At 42.9% G+C, this 23,171-nt stretch overlaps 1 protein-coding gene across 1 annotated transcript; it reads right to left on the reverse strand.

The window, feature by feature from the left end:
- Positions 1–21,943: 21,943 nt before the first annotated feature.
- Positions 21,944–22,900, reverse strand: LOC142750623 (olfactory receptor 6B9-like). Its single transcript, XM_075859619.1, has one exon. The coding sequence runs from the start codon at positions 22,898–22,900 to the stop codon at positions 21,944–21,946; it is 957 nt and encodes a 318-aa protein (XP_075715734.1).
- Between the last annotated feature and the right edge of the window lie 271 nt (positions 22,901–23,171).

Consider the following 23,171-nt stretch of genomic DNA (forward strand, 5'->3'; position numbering starts at 1 on the left):
TCGTTACCTTGCGTGCGGGACGCCATCAGGGAAAACCTCTCGTCATTTTCCAGCTTCTCCCCGAAGGCTCCCCCACCTGCCACGATCTCCATCCTCCTCTCCTCCACCATCTTAATTTCTTCCAACATTTTTTTAACTTGTAGACTATACCGGGACCTCTTGGTGCCTGATGTTTTCGCGGCTTGTCCCCTGGCGACCGCCAGATCTTCCCGCAGCCACCGTAAGGACTTACCGAGGTCCCGGTATTCTTCCAGCCGGGCAGCTAGGCGGGAGCTGAAGGTCTCCACAGACTCTCCCGACCGCAGTAGCCCCCACTCCTTGACGGTACTCTGGTCCCTGGGTCGGGTGTCTTGCCTTGCTGGGCCTTCTGGTCCTCCTCCTGAGTGAACCTCCATCTCTTCCTCCATGCCTCTCCTCCTGGCTCCTTCCAGAGCCCCAGCATCAGGGGGGGGGGGGGCGCACAGATCTTTCCACGGGATGACCTTCTCACCCCTGATGCTGGCTGCACCTTCCCAGCAGGTTGGGAAGACCCTCTACCCCCCGCCTGCATGCTCCAGGGGGTAGAGGTCTGAGGCTCCATGTATGAATGGAGCCTCCTTCAGGGAAGTTTCCCTAGCCCAGGCAGGTGATACGAACCTGGGCTGGTGAAAAAAGGAAACTCCCTGGATCCTGGGTGTGGTCCACAAAGCACAGACACAGCACACACACAGCAGCAGCACTCACAAACACAACCTCCCTCCTTGCTAGTCACTGCTGGTGTGGCGTTTCTCTGGTAAAACCTTTTGTATTACAGAAAAAAACTTGAATAAAATTGAAATTCAGCAAGAAAAATGAAATTTGCAAATTTCACCTCCACTTTGCTTTAATTCCTGTGAAATGCCTGAAGGGTTAAAAATTTTTCTAAAAGCTGTTTTGAATACTTTGAGGGGGTCTAGTTTTTAAAATGGGGTGTTTTATCAGGGTTTCTAATACATAGGCCCCTCAAAGCCACTTCAGAACTGAAGAGGTACCTTAAAAAAAAGGCTTTTGAAATTTTCTTAAAAATATGAGAAATTGCTGTTTTTTTTTGTTTTTTTTTTACATTATCTAACCCTTTTTTAAAGCCATCTACTGTCCCTGCTGTGACCAGCTCCTGCGGTAGACTATTCCATAAATTCACCGTTCTCACTGTAAAGAAGCCTTGTCGCCTCTGCAGCTTGAACCTTTTTTTCTCCAGACGGAGGGAGTGCCCCCTTGTTTTTTGAGGGGGTTTTACAAGGAACAGGATTTCACCATATTTTTTGTATGTGCCATTAATATATTTATATAAGTTAATCATGTCCCCCTTTAGTCGTCTTTTTTCAAGGCTAAATAGGTTTAATTCTTTCAATCTTTCCTCATAACTTAAATTCTCCATGCCCCTAATTAGCTTTGTTGCTCTTCTTTGTATTTTTTCCAACTCCAGGGCATCCTTTCTATGAACTGGAGCCCAGAACTGGACTGCATATTCTAGATGAGGCCTCACTAATGCTTTGTAAAGTGGTAATATTACATCCCTGTCCCGCGAGTCCATGCCTCTTTTAATACACGACAATATCCTGCTGGCCTTTGAAGCAGCTGATTGACACTGCATGCTGTTATTGAGTTTATGATTTACAAGTACACCCAGATCCTTCTCAACAAGTGAATCTGCCAGTGTAGCTCCCCCTAGGACATATGATGCATGCAGGTTGTTGGTACCCAGATGCATAACTTTACATTTATCTACATTAAACTTCATCTGCCAAGTGGACGCCCAAACACTTAGTTTGTTTAAATCTGCCTGTAATTCATGAACATCTTCCATAGTCTGAACTATATTGCATAGCTTGGTGTCATCTGCAAAAATAGAAATAGTGCTATTAATCCCATCCTCTATATCATTAATAAATAAGTTAAATAATAGTGGTCCCAGCACTGAACCCTGGGGTACACCACTTATAACCGGTGACCATTCAGAGAAGGAATCATTGACCACAACTCTCTGGATACGGTCCTTGAGCCAATTCTCAATCCAATTACAAACTATATTTTCTAAACCTATAGTCCTTAATTTACCCATTAGGCGTCTATGGGGGACAGTGTCAAATGCCTTTGCAAAGTCCAAAAACACTAAATCCACAGCGGCCCCTCTGTCTAGACATCTGCTCACCTCTTCATAAAAACAGATTAGATTAGTTTGACAACTTCTGTCCTTAGTAAAACCGTGCTGGCTGTCACTTATAATGCTATTTATTGTCACATAATCCTGTATATAGTCCCTCAATAGCCCCTCAAACATTTTCCCCACGATGGATGTTAAGCTTACTGGTCTATAATCACCTGGGGAAGACATAGAGCCCTTTTTGAAAATAGGCACCACATTTGCCCTGCGCCAGTCCCTTGGCACTATACCAGTCATTAGAGATTCTCTGAATATTATGAAAAGGGGGACAGAAATAACTGAACTAAGCTCTTTAAGAACTCTAGGGTGTAACCCATCTGGTCCTGGGGCCTTGTGCACATTTATTTTATTTAATTTAGCTTGGACCATCTCTACATTCATCCAATTCAGTATATCAACTGATATATTAACAGCACTGGCACCGGCTACATCAGCTGCTCCTTCTTTAGTTGTACATACCGAGCTAAAGAACCCATTTAGTAACTCTGCCTTCTCTTGATCCCCTGTGATCAACTCCCCATTACCATTATCTAGGGGTCCTACATGTGCAGACCTGGGCTTTTTTGCATTTATATGCTTGAAGAATTTTTTGGGATTTGTTTTACTATCCTTGGCCACCTGCCTTTCATTTTGTATTTTTGCTAATTTTATTACATTTTTACAGATTTTATTAAGCTCCTTATATTTTACAAAGGCTACAGCTGTACCCTCAGATTTGTATTTTTTAAATGCCCTTTTTTTGTCATGTATTGCCCCTTTCACAGAATGTGTAAGCCATGTGGGGTTTAATTTGAGTCGTTTATACTTGTTACCTGTAGGAATACATTTTGCACTATAATAACTCAAAGTAGATTTGAAAATCTCCCATTTATCATTTGTTCCATTATTTGACATTAGTTCTTCCCAGTCTATATCCTGAATTGCAGCCCTCATCCTGGGGAAATTGGCTTTCTTAAAATTAAATGTTTTTGCCCTCCCAGCCTGCGTTTGTTTTTTACAGTATAGGTAAAATGTAACTATATTATGATCACTGTTACCGAGGTTTTCACGAACATTGACATTCCCAACAAGATCTGCATTATTAGAAATGACCAGATCCAACAGAGCTTCACCTCTAGTCGGGTCTTCCACAAACTGGCCCATAAAATTTTCCTGCAACAGGTTGAGGAAATGTCTCCCCTTTGCAGTTGAAGCCGAACCATGACACCAATTAATATCCCGGAAATTAAAATCTCCCATTATCACTACAGTACCCGCCTGTGCAGCCCGCTCCATCTGTTTATATAGCTGAACTTCCATCTCCTCAGTTATATTGGGGGGTCTATAGATTACACCAAAAGTAATTTTTTCAGTGTTTACCTCCCTTTCTAGTTCCACCCACAAGGTTTCAACCTCCTCACAGTATTCACCCACTATTGTCTCTTTCACACTCGCCTTCATATCATTTCTCACATACAGACATACACCACCACCTTTCCTATGTGTCCTGTCTTTCCGAAAAAGTGTAAAACCCTGTAGATTTACAGCCCAGTCATGTGAAGAGTCCAGCCATGTTTCAGCAACACCAACTATATCTATATTTTCTTCCAGTATCAAGGCCTCCAGCTCCCCCATTTTGCTTGCTAGACTTCTGGCATTTGTGAACATACACTTTAACTTGCCTGTCAGTTTTTCACTTTTATTATCAGAAATGTGATTTGACATTAATCGGGCCTTTTTATTTACACTGATGTTTTGTAACGAAAGGATCTCCTTATCTTGTTGTCTAGTCCTCTCCCCACCGTCTGTTTCTCCCCCCACCAATATAGTCTGACCCCTCTCTAACCTGGCTACCCCTTTTTTTTCTACATTGACCTCCCTCCTCAGCCCTAGTTTAAATACTCTGCCACCCCAGCTAGAATTCTCTCCCCCAGCACAGCGGACCCCCTTCCATTTAGGTGCAAATCATCTGCAGAATACAGTTTGTACCCCAATGAAAAGTCAGCCCAGTGCTCTAGGAACCCAAATCCTTCTCCTCTACACCAAGACTTTAGCCATGCATTTAACTCCCTGAGCTCCCGCTGTCTTTCCTGTGATGCGCATGGCACAGGCAGTATTCCTGAGAATACTACTTTGTTCTATGTTCTAAGCCTTTCGAACGTCCAAGAAAAAGAAAAGAATGTTCAAAAAATAATGCCAATCTAAAGTAGACATATGGAAAATGTGAACTAGTAACTATTTTGGGTGGTATAACCATCTGTTTTACAAGCAGATGCATTTAAATTCTGAAAAATGCTATTTTTTCAAAATTTTCTCTCAATTTTGCAATTTTTCACCAATAAACACTGAATATATGGACCAAATTTTACCAAGAACATGAAGCCCAATGTGTCACGAGAAAACAACCTTAGAATCGCTTTGATAGGTTTAAGCATTCCGACGTTATTACCACATAAAGTGAAATATGTCAGATTAGAAAAATGGGCTCTTAGCCTTAAAGGGAATGTGTTGCCAGCAAAACATGATTTTTTTTTTTTTTGTTAAACAATTAGTGTATAGGTGATTAAACTTTGTTCTAATTTTTTTTTTTTCACGAGTCAGGAAATATTATAAATTGGATTCAATTGGATTCTAATTTATAATATTTCCCATTGCTGGTCACTAGATGGAGCCATTCCCAAAATTGCAGCATTGCATGTGGTAAAGCAACCACATTGCTTTATGCTGCAAAATTGGGTAAAAAGCCTCCTACACTGTGTGTCGCCATTTTTTGAGCTAACACACAGTGTAGTAGGTTTACATACAGTAGTAAACACACACAAACACGAACATACATAGAAATCTCTTACCTGCTCCTGCCACCGCGGCTCCCTCCGGCCCGTCCGCTCCGTCTGCTGCCGCTGGTCCAAGTGCACAAGTCCGGTAGCCGCGACCGGAAGTAGTAATCTTACTGTCCGGCCGCGACTTCCGGTCCACAGGAAAATGGCGCCGGACGGCGCGCATTTCAAATTGGACTGTGTGGGAGCGGCGCATGCGCCGTTCCCACACAGACGTCGTACATTGAAGTGGATGGAACGGGCCCCGTTCGCAGTCCCTATGGGACTGGAGCTGCCGTATTCCATGTCTGTATGTGTCGTTAATCGACACATACAGAAATGGAAAAAAAAATGTTTTTAATAAAGCACTAACATCTTTAACATATTAAAAAAAAAATTGTGGTAACACTGTTCCTTTAAGGCCCAAACTAGGCTGCGTCCTTAAGGGGTTAATCCACAGAGACGTCTATTGGTGTCGCTGTAGTTAAGGCTGATGAGCGCTCGTTTGAGTGCTCATCCTCTAAGCAGGAGCTGTAACTAACAGCTCCTGATCTTAGAGCAGCCTCCTGAAAACAGCTGGTGTCGGAAAACATTCGGACCCCAGCTGTTTAACCCTTTGATTATCGCGGTCCGTGACTGTAGCATGATCAAAGGGAATTCCCCTCTTTGATTGCATCACCGGGATTCCGGTGATGCGATCAAACACCAGGGAATCCCTCTGCAGTCAGCCCTAGGGACCTACAAAGGACCCCAGGGCTGTATGTGCCGTTTGCCTGCTGTTCGGGCACACTATGCGCTGCCCGATCAGCAGCCTGTGTCATAGTGACACAGTGTAATGTATTAGCATAAAGGAGTATGCTAATACATTACAAGTAAAAAAGTTACAAATAAAGTTATCCCTTGATGGGATTAAAAAAAAAAGTAAAAAAATAAATAAATAAATTAAAAAAAGTCAAAAAAAAAGTCTTTATTTTGCATAAAATACATTTTTATTTGCGCCTACACTAAAGAAAAACAAAAAACCTACACATATTAGGTATCTACACGACCGTAATAACCTGAAGAATTCATCTAATGGGTTATTTAGTGTGAAACGTGAACGGGATAAAAAATAAACAAGAAAAACTATGCTGAGAATCGATTTTTCCTATATTCACGGCGTAAATTTTTTTTTTTTTAACCCCAAACTGTGGGAAAAAATATACTATTTCTCTCGAATAAAACAAGGCCTCATACAGCCACGTCAATGAAAAAATAAAGCTGGTCATTAAGGTATTTTCAGGCCCGTTCATTAAGGGGTTAAAAATGAATTTCTGCAAAAAAAAAAAAAAAATACATTTGTCAATTTCACCTTTACATTGCTTTAATTCCTGTGAAGCTTCTAAAGGGTTAAGCAACTTTCTAAATGCTGTTTTGAATACTTTGAGGGGTGAAGTTTTTAAAATTGGGTGATGTTTTTGGGCATTTCTAATATATAAGGCCTTTAAAGCCACTTCACAACTGAACTGGCCCCTGTAAAAAACAACCTTTTGAAATTTTCTTGAAAATGTGAGAAATTGCTACTAAAGTTCTAAGCTTTGTAGCGTCCTAGAAAAATACAATGATGTTCAAAAAAATAATGCCAATCTAAAGTAGACATATGGGGATGTTAATTGGCAACAATTTTGTGTGGTGTAACTGCATGTCTTACAGGCAGATTTATTTAAATTTTTAAATTCTAATTCTTGAAATGTTTCTCTAAATTTTGGTGTTATTCACAATTAAATACTAAATGTATCGAGCAAATTTTGCCAGTAACATAAAGTCCAATGTGTCATGAGAAAACAAACTCAGAATACCTTCGATAGGTAAAAGCATTCTGAAAATTACCACATAAAGTGAAACATTTCAGATTTGAAAAATGAGTCTCTGTCAGGAAGGTCAAACGTGACCAAAGAGGGAAGGGGTTAAAGTTCACATTTATTTATGGTATTTGGAATATTGTAGTTGCTTTATTTGATTATTTGAGTAGAAATAATTTTCTGCGATGCACTATGAAATACAGCATCTCTCCTTATTATTAAACAGAGCATCCTCCATTATTATTATTGTATTTACTGTGCCGTCCCTTATTATATACAATGTCCTCCATTCTTATTATATATAGTGACGAATGCCTGTATGTCTATAGGCGGTTTGGTGTGTAGTCTGTATTAATTTTTGGGTGTGCTGAATGGGATCATATGTACTATTTGTAATTCAAATCTCGTGGTTGTGCACCAGACCTATGTAAATAGGCGGGACGTAAAAACAAATGCTGCAACTGCTCTACTTTGCCCACCAATTACACATTTTTTAAACCATTTCTTCCACACTTGCAGGTTGTTAAAAGATCAAGACCAATGCCCGGCCAATGTACACCATGCTCTCTAAACCATCCATTGCATCCCAAGCTCTTGTGTTACACCACCAGGCTACCAATCCAGCATCTAGGGCCAGCCATGCCCACGTGTATCCAGCTGGCAAACTGCCAAGTTAGCCGTTGATCACCCTGACCAATCTTCTTGACAATGGGACCACCACTGTCCAATAAATGTACAGCAAACAGAAGAAAATATGGTCCAGTTATCCACTTGACAATGTGAGGACTTTAATAGAAAAACATTCAATAAAATACTCGGCCTGGTGAAGTGATGATACAAGACCATTTGCGCACCTCTATCTCCTTTGAACAGTCTATTACATCCCAAGTCCAGGTCCTTGTGCTGCATGTGGATGCTCTATCTGTGGCGATACCCTAGCCCCTTCCACTGCTCCCCGCTTGAGTCCTGTAGGCACAAAAATATTCGGCAAGTATCCATTGTCACCCATGCCTGCAGATCCTGCCTGAGTAATGCAACTCACTCAACTCCTTGCTCATTGCATAGTTTACTGATGCCTCTTTAAAATGTGACAGATGTATTATTCTACATACCAGCCTTCTTTACTGGAACCATCCCCTTCTATTGCCACCTGATCAAAAAAGGGGGCCCTGCTCCACCACTATAACACTGCAATACCCAAAATAAAACTTTGACCAATCCCTAATTACCTTCTTTGCCCCTCTTCCCCTTGAGAGCTACCCAACCTCTTTTGCTGAAAAAGCCTCCCTAGACATCTAAAAAAATAGACGAACCTTTCCTTCCTTATCTTTCCCAACATTTCCTGGCACAAGTGTGAGTAGATAGAGGTCAGCCAACATGTATAAGTGTCCTGGCCCCAAACTTTCTTTCCTCTAAAGGATTGGCTTTTAGTTTTTAGTTTTTTCGCCCCCTCGCCTTTACCTTTTTCCTTCATTATTTTTCAACATTTTTTACAGCACCTACAACAGCTTGCCCATCACCCCTTCTATCCTCAACATCAGATCACTCATACTCATCTGACAAATCAGAATCAGACTCAACCAGCTGCATTTGTCTTCTTCCTCCATTGCTTCACTTTCAGTCATATTGACATCTTGTCCTTCCGGTGGTCCCCATAGTGACTTCTCTGCTGCTCTTTATGTCTAGACGTGCTTCTCCTGTAATTACAAACATTGTGCCAGTACCCTGTGTTGTAAACATTTTGGCAACCCTTAAGGTGCCCCTCACCCATGTTCAGATTATGAGCCCCCCCTGGGATCATTCTGCCCTCACCCACCCAGGAACCCTGTGCAAGGGCCCTGGCACTTGGCCCATCATCATGCGATGTTCCCTAAAATAATTTCTAGGCTGACACAATTGAGGATAGCTGCCTTGCTTCCACGATGCAAGGACACTTACTTTCAGCCACCACATCTAAACAGTCCATTACGTCCAGGTCCTTGTGCTGCATAACTTGTGGGAGCTCTATAGGTGGCGATATCCTGGCCCCTTCCACTGCTTTCCGCTTGAGTCCTGTAAATATAAAAAACATTTTGCCAGTACCCATTGTCACCTATGCCTGCAGACCATAAGTGGGTAATGCAACTCACTCAAGTCCTTGTCTACTGCAATATATTGGTACGGCCACCTTCAGTTTCACACTAAAATAGTAGGCCTAAATTAGGCCTATCAAACTTCCAGTCTGTGGCGACGTGAGATCGAACACATTAATGTGCCCGCTGCAAGGAACTGTAGCAACTGCCGACACCGTAGTTCCCACGCTACCACCCTGAAGCCCTTGTAGATACTTTTACCAGGTCTTGACGTGTCGCAAATGTTCTTGGCAGGGCAGCCCTGCCTAAAATCCCCCTACACTACACCTAATCTCCTCATGCAATTACCTTACACCTACGTTCAGGCCCAAACCGGGCCATGTGGCCAGAATTTTAGACAAAGAAACCCCTTTCTTTCACTATGCCTATTCCTACCAAAGTATCCAAAGTTCCCCTCTACTACCCCTTTCTTGACATTTTGCCCACTCGTCACTCTTTCAGTGTAGAGAGCTACTGGTGTGTACTGTATATAGTAACTAATGATGGATATACCTCATATAGATTAAATATTACTTCAGAGAGTCCCCCTGGCAGCAGGCAGCCGATCACAACAATTTCTGGAACAAAAAATGTAAATTGTGCAGATATTATGAGGTGAGCTTAATATGGGTCATCATATCAACAAATATATGTTCAGCCTATTGACAACATTGGGGAATTTGTTCCCGCAGCCTCGCTTGTCATGTGTCTCTATAGGAACATTCTGGATGACATAACATTATAGAATTTCTATAGGTTGTTATTTTCTATAATACTTACATATATACGGTGGATCTTCTAGCATGTCGGCTGTCACTGGTGCCACATATTCACATGTTTTATATGTCTGTAATATACATAATGGGTTTACTGCATATACATAAAATAACAACATATCTATAATGTATAATAATATATTTACTGTCACACATGTAATTATCTATCAGACCACACATGTAATTATCTATCAGGTTGAGACCACGGTAGTCAATGCAGGGTCGAAGGGATCCGTCCTTCTTTTTAACGAAGAAGAATCCTGTCCCGGCCGGTGAGGAAGACTTTCGTATGAAACCCTTCTCCAGGTTCTCCTTGATATAGGCCGACATGTATAGAGATTCAGGCAAGGGGAGAGGATATACTCGGCCACGGGGAAGAGAGACATTAGGAACCAGTTCAATGGGGCAGTCATAAGTCCGATGTGGAGGCAGCGTCTCAGCCTCCCTTTTGCTGAAAACATCTGCATACTGAGCAAACTGGGGAGGCAGACCCGCCAATGACTGAGGCAGAGGAGGCTTGACAGGATGGATCTGCAACAGACAACGACCATGACACTTGGAGCCCCATTGGAGAATCTCTCCATAATTCCAGTCCAGGACTGGGGCATGTAGTCGAAGCCAAGGCAGGCCCAGTAGAACAGGATTGATGGCCTTGGGCAAAACAAGGAAAGAAATTATTTCAGAATGAAGGACTCCAACCTGGAGCTTCAACGGCTTGGTTTTAGAAACGATGGGATTAGGCAGAGGCAGTCCATTAACTGAGGCAACAGCCAAAGACGTCTCTAGGGTACTGTGGGCAACTAAAGATGATCCACAAGCTCTTTCTGGATGAAGTTTGCAGAAGAACCAGAGTCAAGATAGGTAGAAACTTGATGCGTCCTCTCGCCGGATACTAGGGTCAACGGAATAGTCAACTTTGAACAGAAGCCTTTATTAGGTACCATTCCATCTAGGGTTGTCTCTCCAATCAGTTCTAGGCAATGGGGTCTTTCTGGCCTCTGGGGACACAGGCGCACAATATGGCCTCCGAGGCCGCTATACAGAGAAAGTCCAGAAGTGCGTCTGCGTTGTCTCTCCTGGGTAGACAATTTTACATAGTTACTCTGCATCGGATCCTCTGGTGGGACGACTGAGGAGGGTTGCTGAAAAGTAGAATCCAGCCTAGGAAATTCCCTCTCCCGGAGAACCTCTTGGGAACGCACCCGGATCCTCAAGTCTACCCGAGAGGCGAGTAGGACAAGATCACCCACCCAGCCAGCTCGTCCTTGATCCCTGAAGACAGTCCCTGCCAGAAAGTGGCCACCAAAGCCTCTTTGTTCCAGGTCAATTCAGCAGCCAGGATACGGAACTGAATGGCATACTCGCCCACGGAGAGGTCTCCCTGATGTAGAGTCAGCAAGGATGCAGCAGCTGAAGAAACTCCCCCAGGTTCCTCAAAGATTGAGCGGAAGGTCTGTAAGAAGTACTGTAAGTCACGGGTCTCTGGTCCCTGATGTTCCCACAGAGGATTAGCCCATGTCAGGGCTTTCCCGGTAAGGAGAGAGATGATGAAGGCGATCTTGACGTAATCCGAAGAGAAGGACCTGGCATGTAGTCTGAAGTGGTTCTTGCACTGATTCAAAAATCCCCTGCAGGACCTCGGATCTCCGTCATAGCATGGAAGTAGCGACAAGAAACACAGGGGATTGGTACAGACAGGAAGTGTAGCAGGAGGAACCGCAGGAATGGGTGCGGTGACCACTATGGTTGGAGCAAGCAGCCGATGGGCTATGGCGTTCACCGACAGGAGGAGCTGGTCTTGTCGTGACTGGGGATCCTCCTTCTCGGCCAGCATGGCTTGTGTCGTTAAAGTCTCAGGTTGACCAGCGGGGTCCATGGCCTGAGCGTATTGTCAGGAAGCTGGTTAGTGGACCCACTAGGCCGTACCGTCATAGAGGGGAGGCAGCTTACCAAACAACAGGAAACCCCAGCAATACAATGTCCCGCACAAGGGTACCTGGATAGTCCAGACGGTGGCCACAGCTCTGGCACTGATGGAGACGGTTGCAGCAGATAACGCCAAACGTGGCGGATGACACAGGTGCTGCAGGTTACGCCAGGCGTGGCGGATTCCTCCGGACATGGCAGATGACACAGGGTGTGGCGGATTCCTCCGAACGTGGCAGATGACACAGGATGTGGCGGATTCCTCCAGAAGTAGCAGATGACACAGGACGTGGCAGATTCCTCCGGACGTGGCAGACTTGATACTAAAGGCACAGCACGGGAAACAGGAACAGGGAACAAGGCACGGGTAAAAATTGGAATGGGAAACACTAAGGGACCATTTGCAAGACAGACTGGGAAAACTAACAACACTCAGGTAAGGATCAGAAGGCCTGGGGCCTTCTTATGGACCAGGAAATCGTGGCAGTTGATGATGATGACGATCTCCTTGGTGCGCGCGCTTGCAGACCGGAGCGGAAGTGATTGCTGGTGTCTCCTAGAAAGGAGATGGGGACCAGCACTCACGGATCCATGGCTGCGGGTGTCGGGTCGTGAGAGGAAATATGCAGCTGAATACAGTAGCAGCAAAGTGTATGAGATTTAACAAATCGCATACACACACTGCACAAAAAATCAAAGCCGAACTTGACGTGCATGGTCTATTTTTTGCTCACGGCACGTCAATTCCTGCTGTGGTAAGTCTACGGAATTTCAGCAGCGGAAAGTCTGCTGCAATTGCTGAAAAATTCTGTTACGTGTGGACAAGGCCTTCATTCAAACGTAGATGAAAAAAAAAACAACACTTGTATTACAACACAAAGTAAACTTTTAATCAAGTCTACAAGGCCTTTACATCAAAGTCAAACTATGCCAGCTTCACTCCAGCGTTTTAGGGTTCCTTCTCTGGCTTTATTGATCAAAACAATTACAATAATATCTTTTAAGAAGGGAGTAGACTTGATTTCAGCCAATTGTTTACAGTGGGCCGTTTGGTTCTGATTCAGCCAATAGCATCCAATGAAAATATGTATATAAAAGATTTTTCTGTTTTTCTCTGCCCTAAATAAGGGCAGTTCTGCTAGCTGACACTGGTCGGCATTGACGACCTGCCCACCAGACCCGTCTCTTCTTGGAGCCAAGCTAAGTAATTTATTTTTTCACTGGAGCTTTTTATACTTTTTCTTATTTGTCACTTTATGCTTTGTCTTCTTTATGTAGTTACCTAATCTTCTTTTCCTGCGATTTATTACTCATTTCTCTTACAACTGACTTATTTTTGAGCCATTAATTTGTTTATTAGGATCGTAAAACCTGTCCATGTTACACTTGTCTGCCACAGCCGTGATGAGAACACAGTGGGGGAGATAATTGGATCTGTTTCCAAATGATCCTCAGTGGGGTCCAAACAAAGAAAGATTCTGGGGGCCGAGTGATAAACACTGACGCTGCAAGACAATGCGGAAGCTTGATAAATCTCTGCGCTTCACAAGTATCAGGCGATGTCAAGATTCCTGCCCAATAAAAGTTGTGTGACGGAACCTAAAGATTACTCACGGGAGATTGTGTGCAGGGGATACTTAATAGAACTCATTGAATATGAAGGCCAATTGACTTAAAGGCAATTTGAAAGACACCAAAAAAGGTGAATTTACTAAAAACATTATATTGAACCTTTATTGAAATCTACGAGCTTTATTTGGGATTATTCATGAAGTAAACGATGCATTCAAACATATCCCATGTAGTGATCAGCCTCCTTTTCTTGGAAAATGCTGTGGTTTGGAGTCTGAAGCATACGACTCGTTACAGACTAGTGGTAGAGCTGGCTTACTGCAGCCCTCCTCCCATTCCAGTGAATGATATTAGAGCTCCATTAATATGTCATTAATGCTCCGGGATTCACTTCTCCCCTTTCCTCTGGTTACACATAGTGTGTAGTTCGAGCAGCAGAAGCTGTGTCAGGATTTGCTTTGCTAGAGTGCCTATTACCAATATATTGAAGCGCTATTGTCGCTCATGCTGTCATCATTTATCCTCTGGAAAACGGTTCAAATCTGTCCATAAATTCTATCTGGAAATCTGGACCCAGCAGTTTAATAATCTATGGTAATCTCAATGTAGGATCCCCTCGGAGCATCAGAGATTACAATGCTTCTGTCGGTCTGGATCACCTGACATGGTTCAGACAAGGAAGTAAGGACAATATACACTCTATTTTACCGTCACAATTTGGCCGTGTGCAGGAGTCCTTACAGGTCACAGGACTGAGACATCGGGTCCATGACTCATGTGAGATTTTTCACCTCTGACCTGCAAGAGCAAGAACAGCCACTATAACATGTGCAGCGGAGCGCTATTTATGCTGGGTTCATACTGCAGCCCTCATTGTAAACATATGACAGGTGGTGGTGCAAGGAGTTGTACATCTTAGATCAGTGCTTCCCAAACTTTCTGAAGCCGGGACCCACTTTTGGCTGAGACTTTTGTTTGGGACCCCCCACTACTGTACTCAGCCCCATTTCATCTGACATATGTCAACATCATTCGTAGTTAGATGCCGATACTTATCTCCATTCCAAAAATTATGTGTGTGTGGGGATGGGGTGGGGATCAAGGTACCCTTCTCCTGTGCGTCACTGAGACCCGATTACGTCATGTGACTCGACCTTCAGTGGCCATCAGAGGTGTAGCCAGGGGTTTAGCACAGAGGGCTGAAAAACATCTGAGTGGGCCACAACCCAGTTGGCCCCCACACAGTATCTCATACCTCCATGGTCAATATTACTTTTCTATCAATCAATACCCATTATGACCAAACCAAAAAGCAGCGTAATATGGCCCCTTTTAACCCTTTGTTATTTCACCTTATATAAATCTTTGTCTTACTGCCTATAGGAAATTTACCAGTATGGTTTAGCAACTTATTTTGTATTATTATTTTGTATTATTCTTATTCTTATTCTTATTATTTTGTATTATTATTATTACTATTATTTTTTTTCTATCTTATGCTGTCATCTGCAGTAACATTGTAACACACAACATAAAAGTTAATTAGTTACATGTACAAATACAATTAATGGGCAAATAGACGTGTGTGTGTGTATATATATATATATATATATATATATATATATATATATATACGTAAACAATACAAGCAAGAAACGTTGTGGCAGATCTTAGGCTGAATATAGGAGGAGAGGAGAGGCATGGGGGAGATGAGATTAGCATAAGGTCAGGATCACACACACAGTTGTTATGCAGTAAATTGCTGTCAGTTTTTTTGATCAGTTTTTTGAGCCAAAGCCAGAAGTGGATCCAACAGGAAGGAAAGTTATAAAGAAAGGACTGATGCATCTCCTTTCTCTTGTGTCTAATTCTGTGTTTAGCTCAAAAATCGACCAAAAACTGCCACAAAAACGGCATCAATACTGCGTGTGTGATCCTGGCCTTAAAGTTGGACAGCAGAAAAGAACGTCATGAGCAGAGCAAAGGTTCCTTCTAGGTTATAATATGAAGATGAGTGAAGAAATGTATAGAGGGTGCAGGTCACAATACAACCTAAAAAAAAGTGTTTTTATTTTGTGTAAGTTGCAAAACATTACATTTTTTTTACTGTGAGCTCTATGTGAATCACCGGAGATCTATGAGTGACACTGGCCGTTAATTATAGAACTACTCGCTCCAGTGCTTCAGAACTTTCATCCTTTAAGCATCAACATCAATGTACTTTCTCTACCCCCTCACTGTAAAGCCATAGTGTTTAGATAGCACCCAGAGTGGAATTTTGACATTTTGGGGTAATCACCCCAAAGTGTGAGTATGCCCCCCAAATTAAATTTTCTTGGCTATGTCAAGTATACCCTGTGGGTGTTGGCCAAGGACCAACTCAAAGGGAATAAACCCTGTAGAAGCTATTGGCACCTCCCTAATGGAAAACATCAAGTATGGCAAAAGGCGGTTCCAATCATGGCCCTCTTTTTTTACTACCTTTTTCAACATATACCTTAGGATTTTGTTAAACCGCTCTACTAACCCTTCTGTTTAGGGGCGATATGCAGAAGTACGTGTGTATGTTTGATTTTAACTAGCTTGCATAGCTCTTATCTTTAACTTAAACCGGGTGCCCTGGTCTGTCAGTATTTCTTTAGGGATTCAAACTCGGTAATACATGTAAAACACTTCCCGTGCAATACTTTTAGAGCCGGTGTTTTGTGAGGGCACTGCCTCAGGTTAGCGAATTGCATAATCCATAACCACCTAAATATATTGGTGCCATTTGGCTGACTTGACTATAAGACCCATTAACTTCATAGCAATCCTCTCAAACGGTACCTCAATAATTGGAAACGGAAACAAAGGGCTATGAAAGTGTGACGTCGGGGCACTTATCTGACATGTATTTATTCACTTCCCTTATATACACATGGCCAGAAAAGTCTTTGGAGAACTTTCTCTTTTCTTTTGTCTTTCCCCAAATGTCCCCCAAGTGCATGATTATGAGCCATGTCAAGTACCATGCATCTGTACGGCTTAGGTACCAGAAGCTGTTCCAGAATTTCACTGTAACTCTTTAAAATAAATCATTATTCATGGCAAAATGTGAAAATTATTTACCATTTATGACCATAATACCTTTCCGAGCATTTATGAGAATAAGTCTCTCAATTGTGTGGTCCCAAAATTATCTTAGGACACGTCTTTTGATCATCCTACTCTCCAGCTAAGACCTGCAATGGAAATTTGTCATTGTCATCATGAATTTCTGTCAATAAATCAACCTTTGTGTCATTTACACGGAAAGGCAGATTTTCTCCACAAGGTTCTGCACCCCCTTCATAGTATTTACCTTTTCCGCACAATTCCCAAAATAAGGGGAAATCTCGCCTCAGTATCACAATATGCATAAAGTTTTTTTTTACCACACCAACTTCATAGATGACCGTTCCAAACACAGTCTCATTTTTAACAAGTGCTACGGGATAAACTTTGGTATCTTCATGGATGCAAAGCACACTCATATATTTGTCAGGAATATAGTCTCCAGCTACTAAGCTGCCATGAACCAAGGTTACAAGTAGAGATGAGCGAACCGGGACAACCGAACCCGGTTTCGGTCCGAACATCGGGAAAAGTTCGGTTCGCAGCGAATCCGAACTTCGCCGGGTTCGGCCGAACACGTTTTGACCGAACCCGCCCAAAAATATTATACAAATCGGCAGCCACTTGTCTCTATCAATCACTGATAGAGAAAAGAGGCTGCTGATTAAAAATAAAATAAAAAGGATTTCATACGTACCCGGTCGTTGTCTTGGTGACGAGTCCCTCTTCTTCCTCCAGTCCGACCTTCTTTTCTGACGCGGCAGCCTGTGATTGGCTGCAGAGGCCGCTGCAGCCTGTGATTGGCTGCAGAGGCCACGGCAGCCTGTGATTGGCTGCAGTGCTCACATGGGCTGTAACGTCATCCAGGAATGTCGGGCCGGATGTCGAGAGGGACGCGTCACCAAGGCAACGGCCAGGAGACTGGACTGGAGGAAGCAGAAAGTTCTCGGTAAGTATGAACGTCTTTTTTTTTTTTTTTTACAGGTTACTCTATATTCTGATCGGAATTCACTGTCCAGGGTGCTGAAACAGTTGCTGCCGATCAGTTAACTCTTTCAGCACCCTGGACAGTGGCTATTTACTGACGTCGCCTAGCAACGCTGCCGTAATGACGGGTGCACACATGTAGCCACCCGTCATTACGGGGCCTCATGCACACGACCGTAAAAACACCCGTTATTACGGGTCGTAATTACGACCCGAAGTAGCGGGCCCATAGACTTCTGTTATCCACGGGTACCTTCCCGTTTTCTCACGGGAAGGTGCCTGTGCCGTTAAAAAGATAGAACATGTTCTATTTTTTTATTTTACGGGCCGTGCTCCTATACTTTATAATGGGAGCACGGCTCGGAAAAACGACCGGCTGCCCGTGGCCGGCCGTGCCCGGCCGTGTTCATCTCCTGAAATACTCTGTGCTGCCTTAAACTCTGTGGACAGGTCAGGATCCTGTTTCTTTTTAATGCTGCTGGGGAACCTGCTCGATCCACTATATAAGGCTGCGCTACAGTGCAGCATTTAAAAGAAACAGGATCCTGACCTGTCCACAGAGTTTAAGGCAGCACAGAGTATTTCAGGAGATGAGCGTGCGGATCTTGTGCGGGGTGGTGACTTGCCAATCATGTGAAGGTGTTATTGAGGACAGGAGTGGAGGAGAGGTAACAGACTGAGCTACGTAATGGTAAGAGCAGAGTTCACAGCAGCACAGAATCTGCACGCTCCTCTCCTGAAATATTCTGTGCTGCTGTGAACTCTGCTCCTACCATTACGTAGCTCTCAGTCTGTTACCTCTCCTCCACTCCTGTCCTCAATAACACCTTCACATGATTGGCAAGTCACCACCCCGCACAAGATCCGCACGCTCATCTCCTGAAATACTCTGTGCTGCTGTGAACTCTGCTCTTACCATTACGTGGTGACTTGCCAATCATGTGAAGGTGTTATTGAGGACAGGAGTGGAGGAGAGGTAACAGACTGAGAGCTACGTAATGGTAAGAGCAGAGTTCACAGCAGCACTGAATCTGCACGCTCCTCTCCTGAAATACTCTGTGCTGCTGTGAACTCTGCTCTTACCATTACGTAGCTCAGTCTGTTACCTCTCCTCCACTCCTGTCCTCAATAACACCTTCACATGATTGGCAAGTCACCACCCCGCACAAGATCCGCACGCTCATCTCCTGAAATACTCTGTGCTGTCTTAAACTCTGTGGACAGGTCAGGATCTTGTTTCTTTTAAATGCTGCACTGTAGCGCAGCCTTATATAGTGGATCGAGCGGGTTCCCCAGCAGCATTTAAAAGAAACAGGATCCTGACCTGTCCACAGAGTTTAAGGCAGCACAGAGTATTTCAGGAGATGAACACGGCCGGTCACAGCCGGCCACGGGCAGCCGGTCGTTTTTCCGAGCCGTGGTCCCATTATAAAGTACAGGAGCACGGCCCATAAAAATAGTTGGTCTGCATACTTGGGGTCTCAATGCCCTATCCAGCATTGCAAATCAGCAGGAAGGGCCAGACATTGCAGTCCAAAACTACCTTCTCCAAGATCTGTGCAGTTGTAGAGGAGATGGTTCCAGATGTTTTCTCGCCAAATGGACAAGTTCATACATCTGATACCTGGCAGGCTTGTCCAAGCTGTAATTCCAATTATGAAACCTCTGGGCACAAACAACAGCTGTAACCCCTAGACGAGCAAGAACCTCTGCCTTCAGCTTTGCATAGTCCTTGAGATCCAGCTTGCTGAGGTCAAATTAGGCTTTATCAGGTTCAGCTGTTAGTTAAAGTGCAAGAACTTTCGCCCATTCAGTAGCTGTGAGACTCTCTCATTCAATAACTCTTTCAAACACTGTGAGGTCGGTACAATATTTTTTTTATTTTTAAATTGACATTTTATTTAAATCAGGTGTTTATTATAGCCACATATTTCTTTAAATGTTGGTGTCGTTTTTATTTTCATTTATATGTGTCTATCTACATTTAAAAAAAAATATTTTTGAAATATTACAGTGTTTACATAGGCCACTGGAGTACACACACATTAAGTTGATATTTCCTGATCTCTGTAACTCACTTTTTAGCTTTGCTGTATATACAGGTACAGAATGAGCAGAGTCATCTCATTATCATTAGAGGGTGGGCAAGTTAATGACAGCTTTATTGTATTACTGAAGGTGTAGATGAGGCAGAATAAAAACACCATACACTATACACACAGAAAAGGCTTTGTCTGCATCTCCCATGGTCTCTGGGGAAGAGCTGTACTCTATTACATCCTGGAGAATGTAAAAACCTATGACATTCCTATATCAGTTGTCTTCCATTAATTTCAGCAGCTAAAGATGTTTTTACCCAAATATTTGCTTGAATTTTGTTAAGGACTCCAATTTTTCACAATACAAATTCAATAAAATATCGGGACATTCTAGAAAAAGCATTGACAGGCTTTAACTTACATCACAACCACTGGGTGGCCACACATACACACATCCAGCATAGACGTCTCGTGACAGAGTAGAGCAAAATCCCTTTTTTTTTCTTCAAAGATGGTGATCTTGCGCGTCACATCTCCATATCTGTTCTGTATACAATAGTTTTTGGGATATACTTACGCTTAAGGGTTTAAGGAATTGAACAGATAAGTGTTTCCCCTAGAGGAGGGAACCCCGTTGCAAGCTTCTTAATAGTTAAACTTTTGGGATATTGTAAAGGATCTGGCAGGCATAACTTCTGTGTATACGCCCATAGGTAATCAGTCTGCACCTGAGTCTATGTCTCTGAGACTGACTCCAGCTTCCACCACTCAGGCTGGCAGGCTTAGGAGTGGGAGAGCATATCGCAGTCTATTTATACCTGCCTTTCCTGTTCCTCCTTTGCTTGTGATTCTTCTCGTGTGGTTTCCTGGCCCAGCTACAGCTTCTAACTATTTGATCCTGCTCCATACTGACCCTGGCTTACTGACTACTCTCCTGCTCTGCGTTTGGTACCTCGTACACTCCTGGTTTGAATCGGTTCGTTCACCACTCTTGTTGCTCACGGTGTTGCCGTGGGCAACTGCCCCATTTTCCTTAGCTTTGTGTACCCTTGTCTGTTTGTCTCGTGCACTTACTGAGCGTAGGGACCGCCGCCCAGTTGTACCCCGTCGCCTAGGGCGGGTCGTTGCAAGTAGGCAGGGACAGAGTGGCAGGTAGATTAGGGCTCACTTGTCCGTTTCCCTACCCCCATCATTACAGATATTTTTGTTGAATAGCTTTATCCCCCATGATCTGAACTGAAAGATAGATCTTATTTTACTAATAATACTAATAATACTGAGTTTGTCTTCAGACAGTTTTGCTTTATATCTTGTTTTCATACAGTCCATACTGATTATTGATGTAATTACACAGATGTTCTTAACCATGTGGCTAACTACACGTGGTTAAGAAATCGCTTCATGCTGTACCCTATAACACATGTGTTGTGCCCGCGGTCACTGACAGCCGGGATGTCCAACTTACCGGCAGCCACAACCGCAGGAAACTTTCTTCATGCAGGCGTCTCCCTCCCTAGAGATCCCGGAATACGCAGCTGCAGCTCCCCTCTGTGTCCTATGCAAAGTTCCCCAGCCAATCCCTTTACTCCCTGGACTTTAAAAATGGCTCTGACCTTCCTCTCCTTGCCTGAGTGTTGTTGTGTCTGCCGATGCTAGTCTTTGAATATGGTCTTTTAGTTGTATCCTGTATCCAATGTTCCCATTTCCTGTATCCCGTATCCAATAATTGTATTTATTTCAGTGCTTTATCTAGTGTCGGAGTTGACAGTGTTATCTGTGTCAAGTGTCATCTGTGCCAAGTATCATCTGTGCCAAGTGTCTGCTACACCACATGTTGCTACACCATGTGTCTGGTACGCCTAGTCTCTACCAGGCTGAGTGTTTGCCTAATCATCTATCAAGGTACTCTCTCCCTAAAGACTTTTATTGACTTTTGATTGGCCAGCTGCTACTCCGCTAGGGCAGAGTGGCCTAGAGGGTCCACATCCCCATAACTGTGACACCATGCAAGGGGGTATAATCTTTTCCAATCAAATTCCCAGGTAGTGATTCTCAGAATATTCACCAATTGGTGGATGTTGCGCTGCGAGAGCCATGCAGAATCAGAGTGGTAGTAAAGCCAGGGGTCATCATAAAGAAAGCAGTCAGAGTGTGATAAAAGTGTGGAGAACACAAAATCAGAAGATGGCCTGGGGTCGAAAGTATGAGATTGTACCAGGCAACGAATGCGAAGGATCAAGATGAAGAGGAAATAGAGAGTCAATGCTATGGTCGAGGTCAAAGTCAGGGTCAAAGACGGGTTCACTTGCTAGACAGAATATACCTTAATTCACAGACAAGGGTAAAAAGGTGGATCTTCTCATTTGGGGCTGCAGCTACATAGTCATCAGGCAAAATTGGAAAGAAATTCGGGTCATGAAGGGGTTAGATCAGAAAGTCGCATGCACCAAAAATATTTCCAATCATATAAATGATTTTTCCCTTAGAAAATCTTTCATATTGTGGGAAATACTTTCATGCTCTCACATGTATTTTTCTCAGATGATTGTAAACTTAAATCAATAATTAGTTTATTTCATATCATAATTCAGTAATAGTGGTGGAATATATTCAGGTGTTATTTAAGTAACATACGTTCTTTGTTTTTTAATTGCTTTATTTATGGATTTCCTAATATCTTTATTTCTCAGACTGTATATAATGGGGTTGATGAATGGGGTGAATACAGTGTAGAGCAGGGATAAGATCTTATTGATGCTAAATGATTCTACTTTTGTTGGAAACACATAAACACTGAACATAGTCCAGTAAAATATGGAGACCACAGTGAGGTGGGAGCTGCAGGTGGAGAAGGCTTTCTGTCTACCAGTATTAGATGGGATCTTTAAGACTGTGAATACAATGTTAGAATAAGATGAAATAATTATTATAGTAGGTATGATAACTGATATTATACTTAAAAAAAAGATTTCTAATCGAAGAATAGAGATGTCGGAACAGGACATTTCTTGGAAGGGAAGAAGATCACAGAAGAAATGGTCAATAATATTTGGCCCACAAAAATGTAGTCTTGATATTGTTAAAATGTCAATCAAAATGATGGAAAACCCGACCAACCAACAGGTGATGGACAATTTCATACAATAGGCAGTTGTCATGATAGAGGTGTAACGGAGGGGGTTACAGATGGCCACGTATCTGTCATAGGACATCACTGTGAGGATGAAACATTCAAATGCTTCCGAGGTGCTAAAAAAATAAAACTGAGCGATGCAGCCGATAAAAGTGATGGCCCCCCCATTATTTAGTATAATATAAAGCATATTAGGGGCAATATCGGTGATTAAGATGATGTCATTGATGGACAGTTGTGAGATGAAGAAATACATCGGAGTGTGGAGGTTCTTGCTGATGGACACCAGGGTGATGATCAGGAGGTTGCCAAATAATGTCCCACCGTAAAGCACAAGAAATAGACAGAACATTAGAATTCTTAAACTTTGGCTGCCTTGAAATCCTAAGAGAAAAAACTCAGTGACCGTTGTCAGATTGTTCCCCTGTATATTCAACATAAACATAATGCAAAAAAATAAGTAAAACCCAAAATGATTCAATATATAATATACTGTACTATTATATGATATGGGGACTGGAGTGTCCTAAACTTCTGATTTAGGATTAGCGACATACGATGAGTAAACTCGTTGATCCATCATGCGGGCACAGTGGCAGTACTAATTTGATTTTGCAGTGGGACAGCTGCCGTCCCGCTCTATCGGCAAAGAGCAGAGAAACTTCAATCTCTGACATGTAAACATTTATATGCCATGATTAATGCTGATTATGACA

The sequence above is a fragment of the Rhinoderma darwinii genome, chromosome 3 (assembly GCF_050947455.1).
Source record: "Rhinoderma darwinii isolate aRhiDar2 chromosome 3, aRhiDar2.hap1, whole genome shotgun sequence".
NCBI classification, from domain to species: Eukaryota; Metazoa; Chordata; class Amphibia; order Anura; family Rhinodermatidae; genus Rhinoderma; species Rhinoderma darwinii.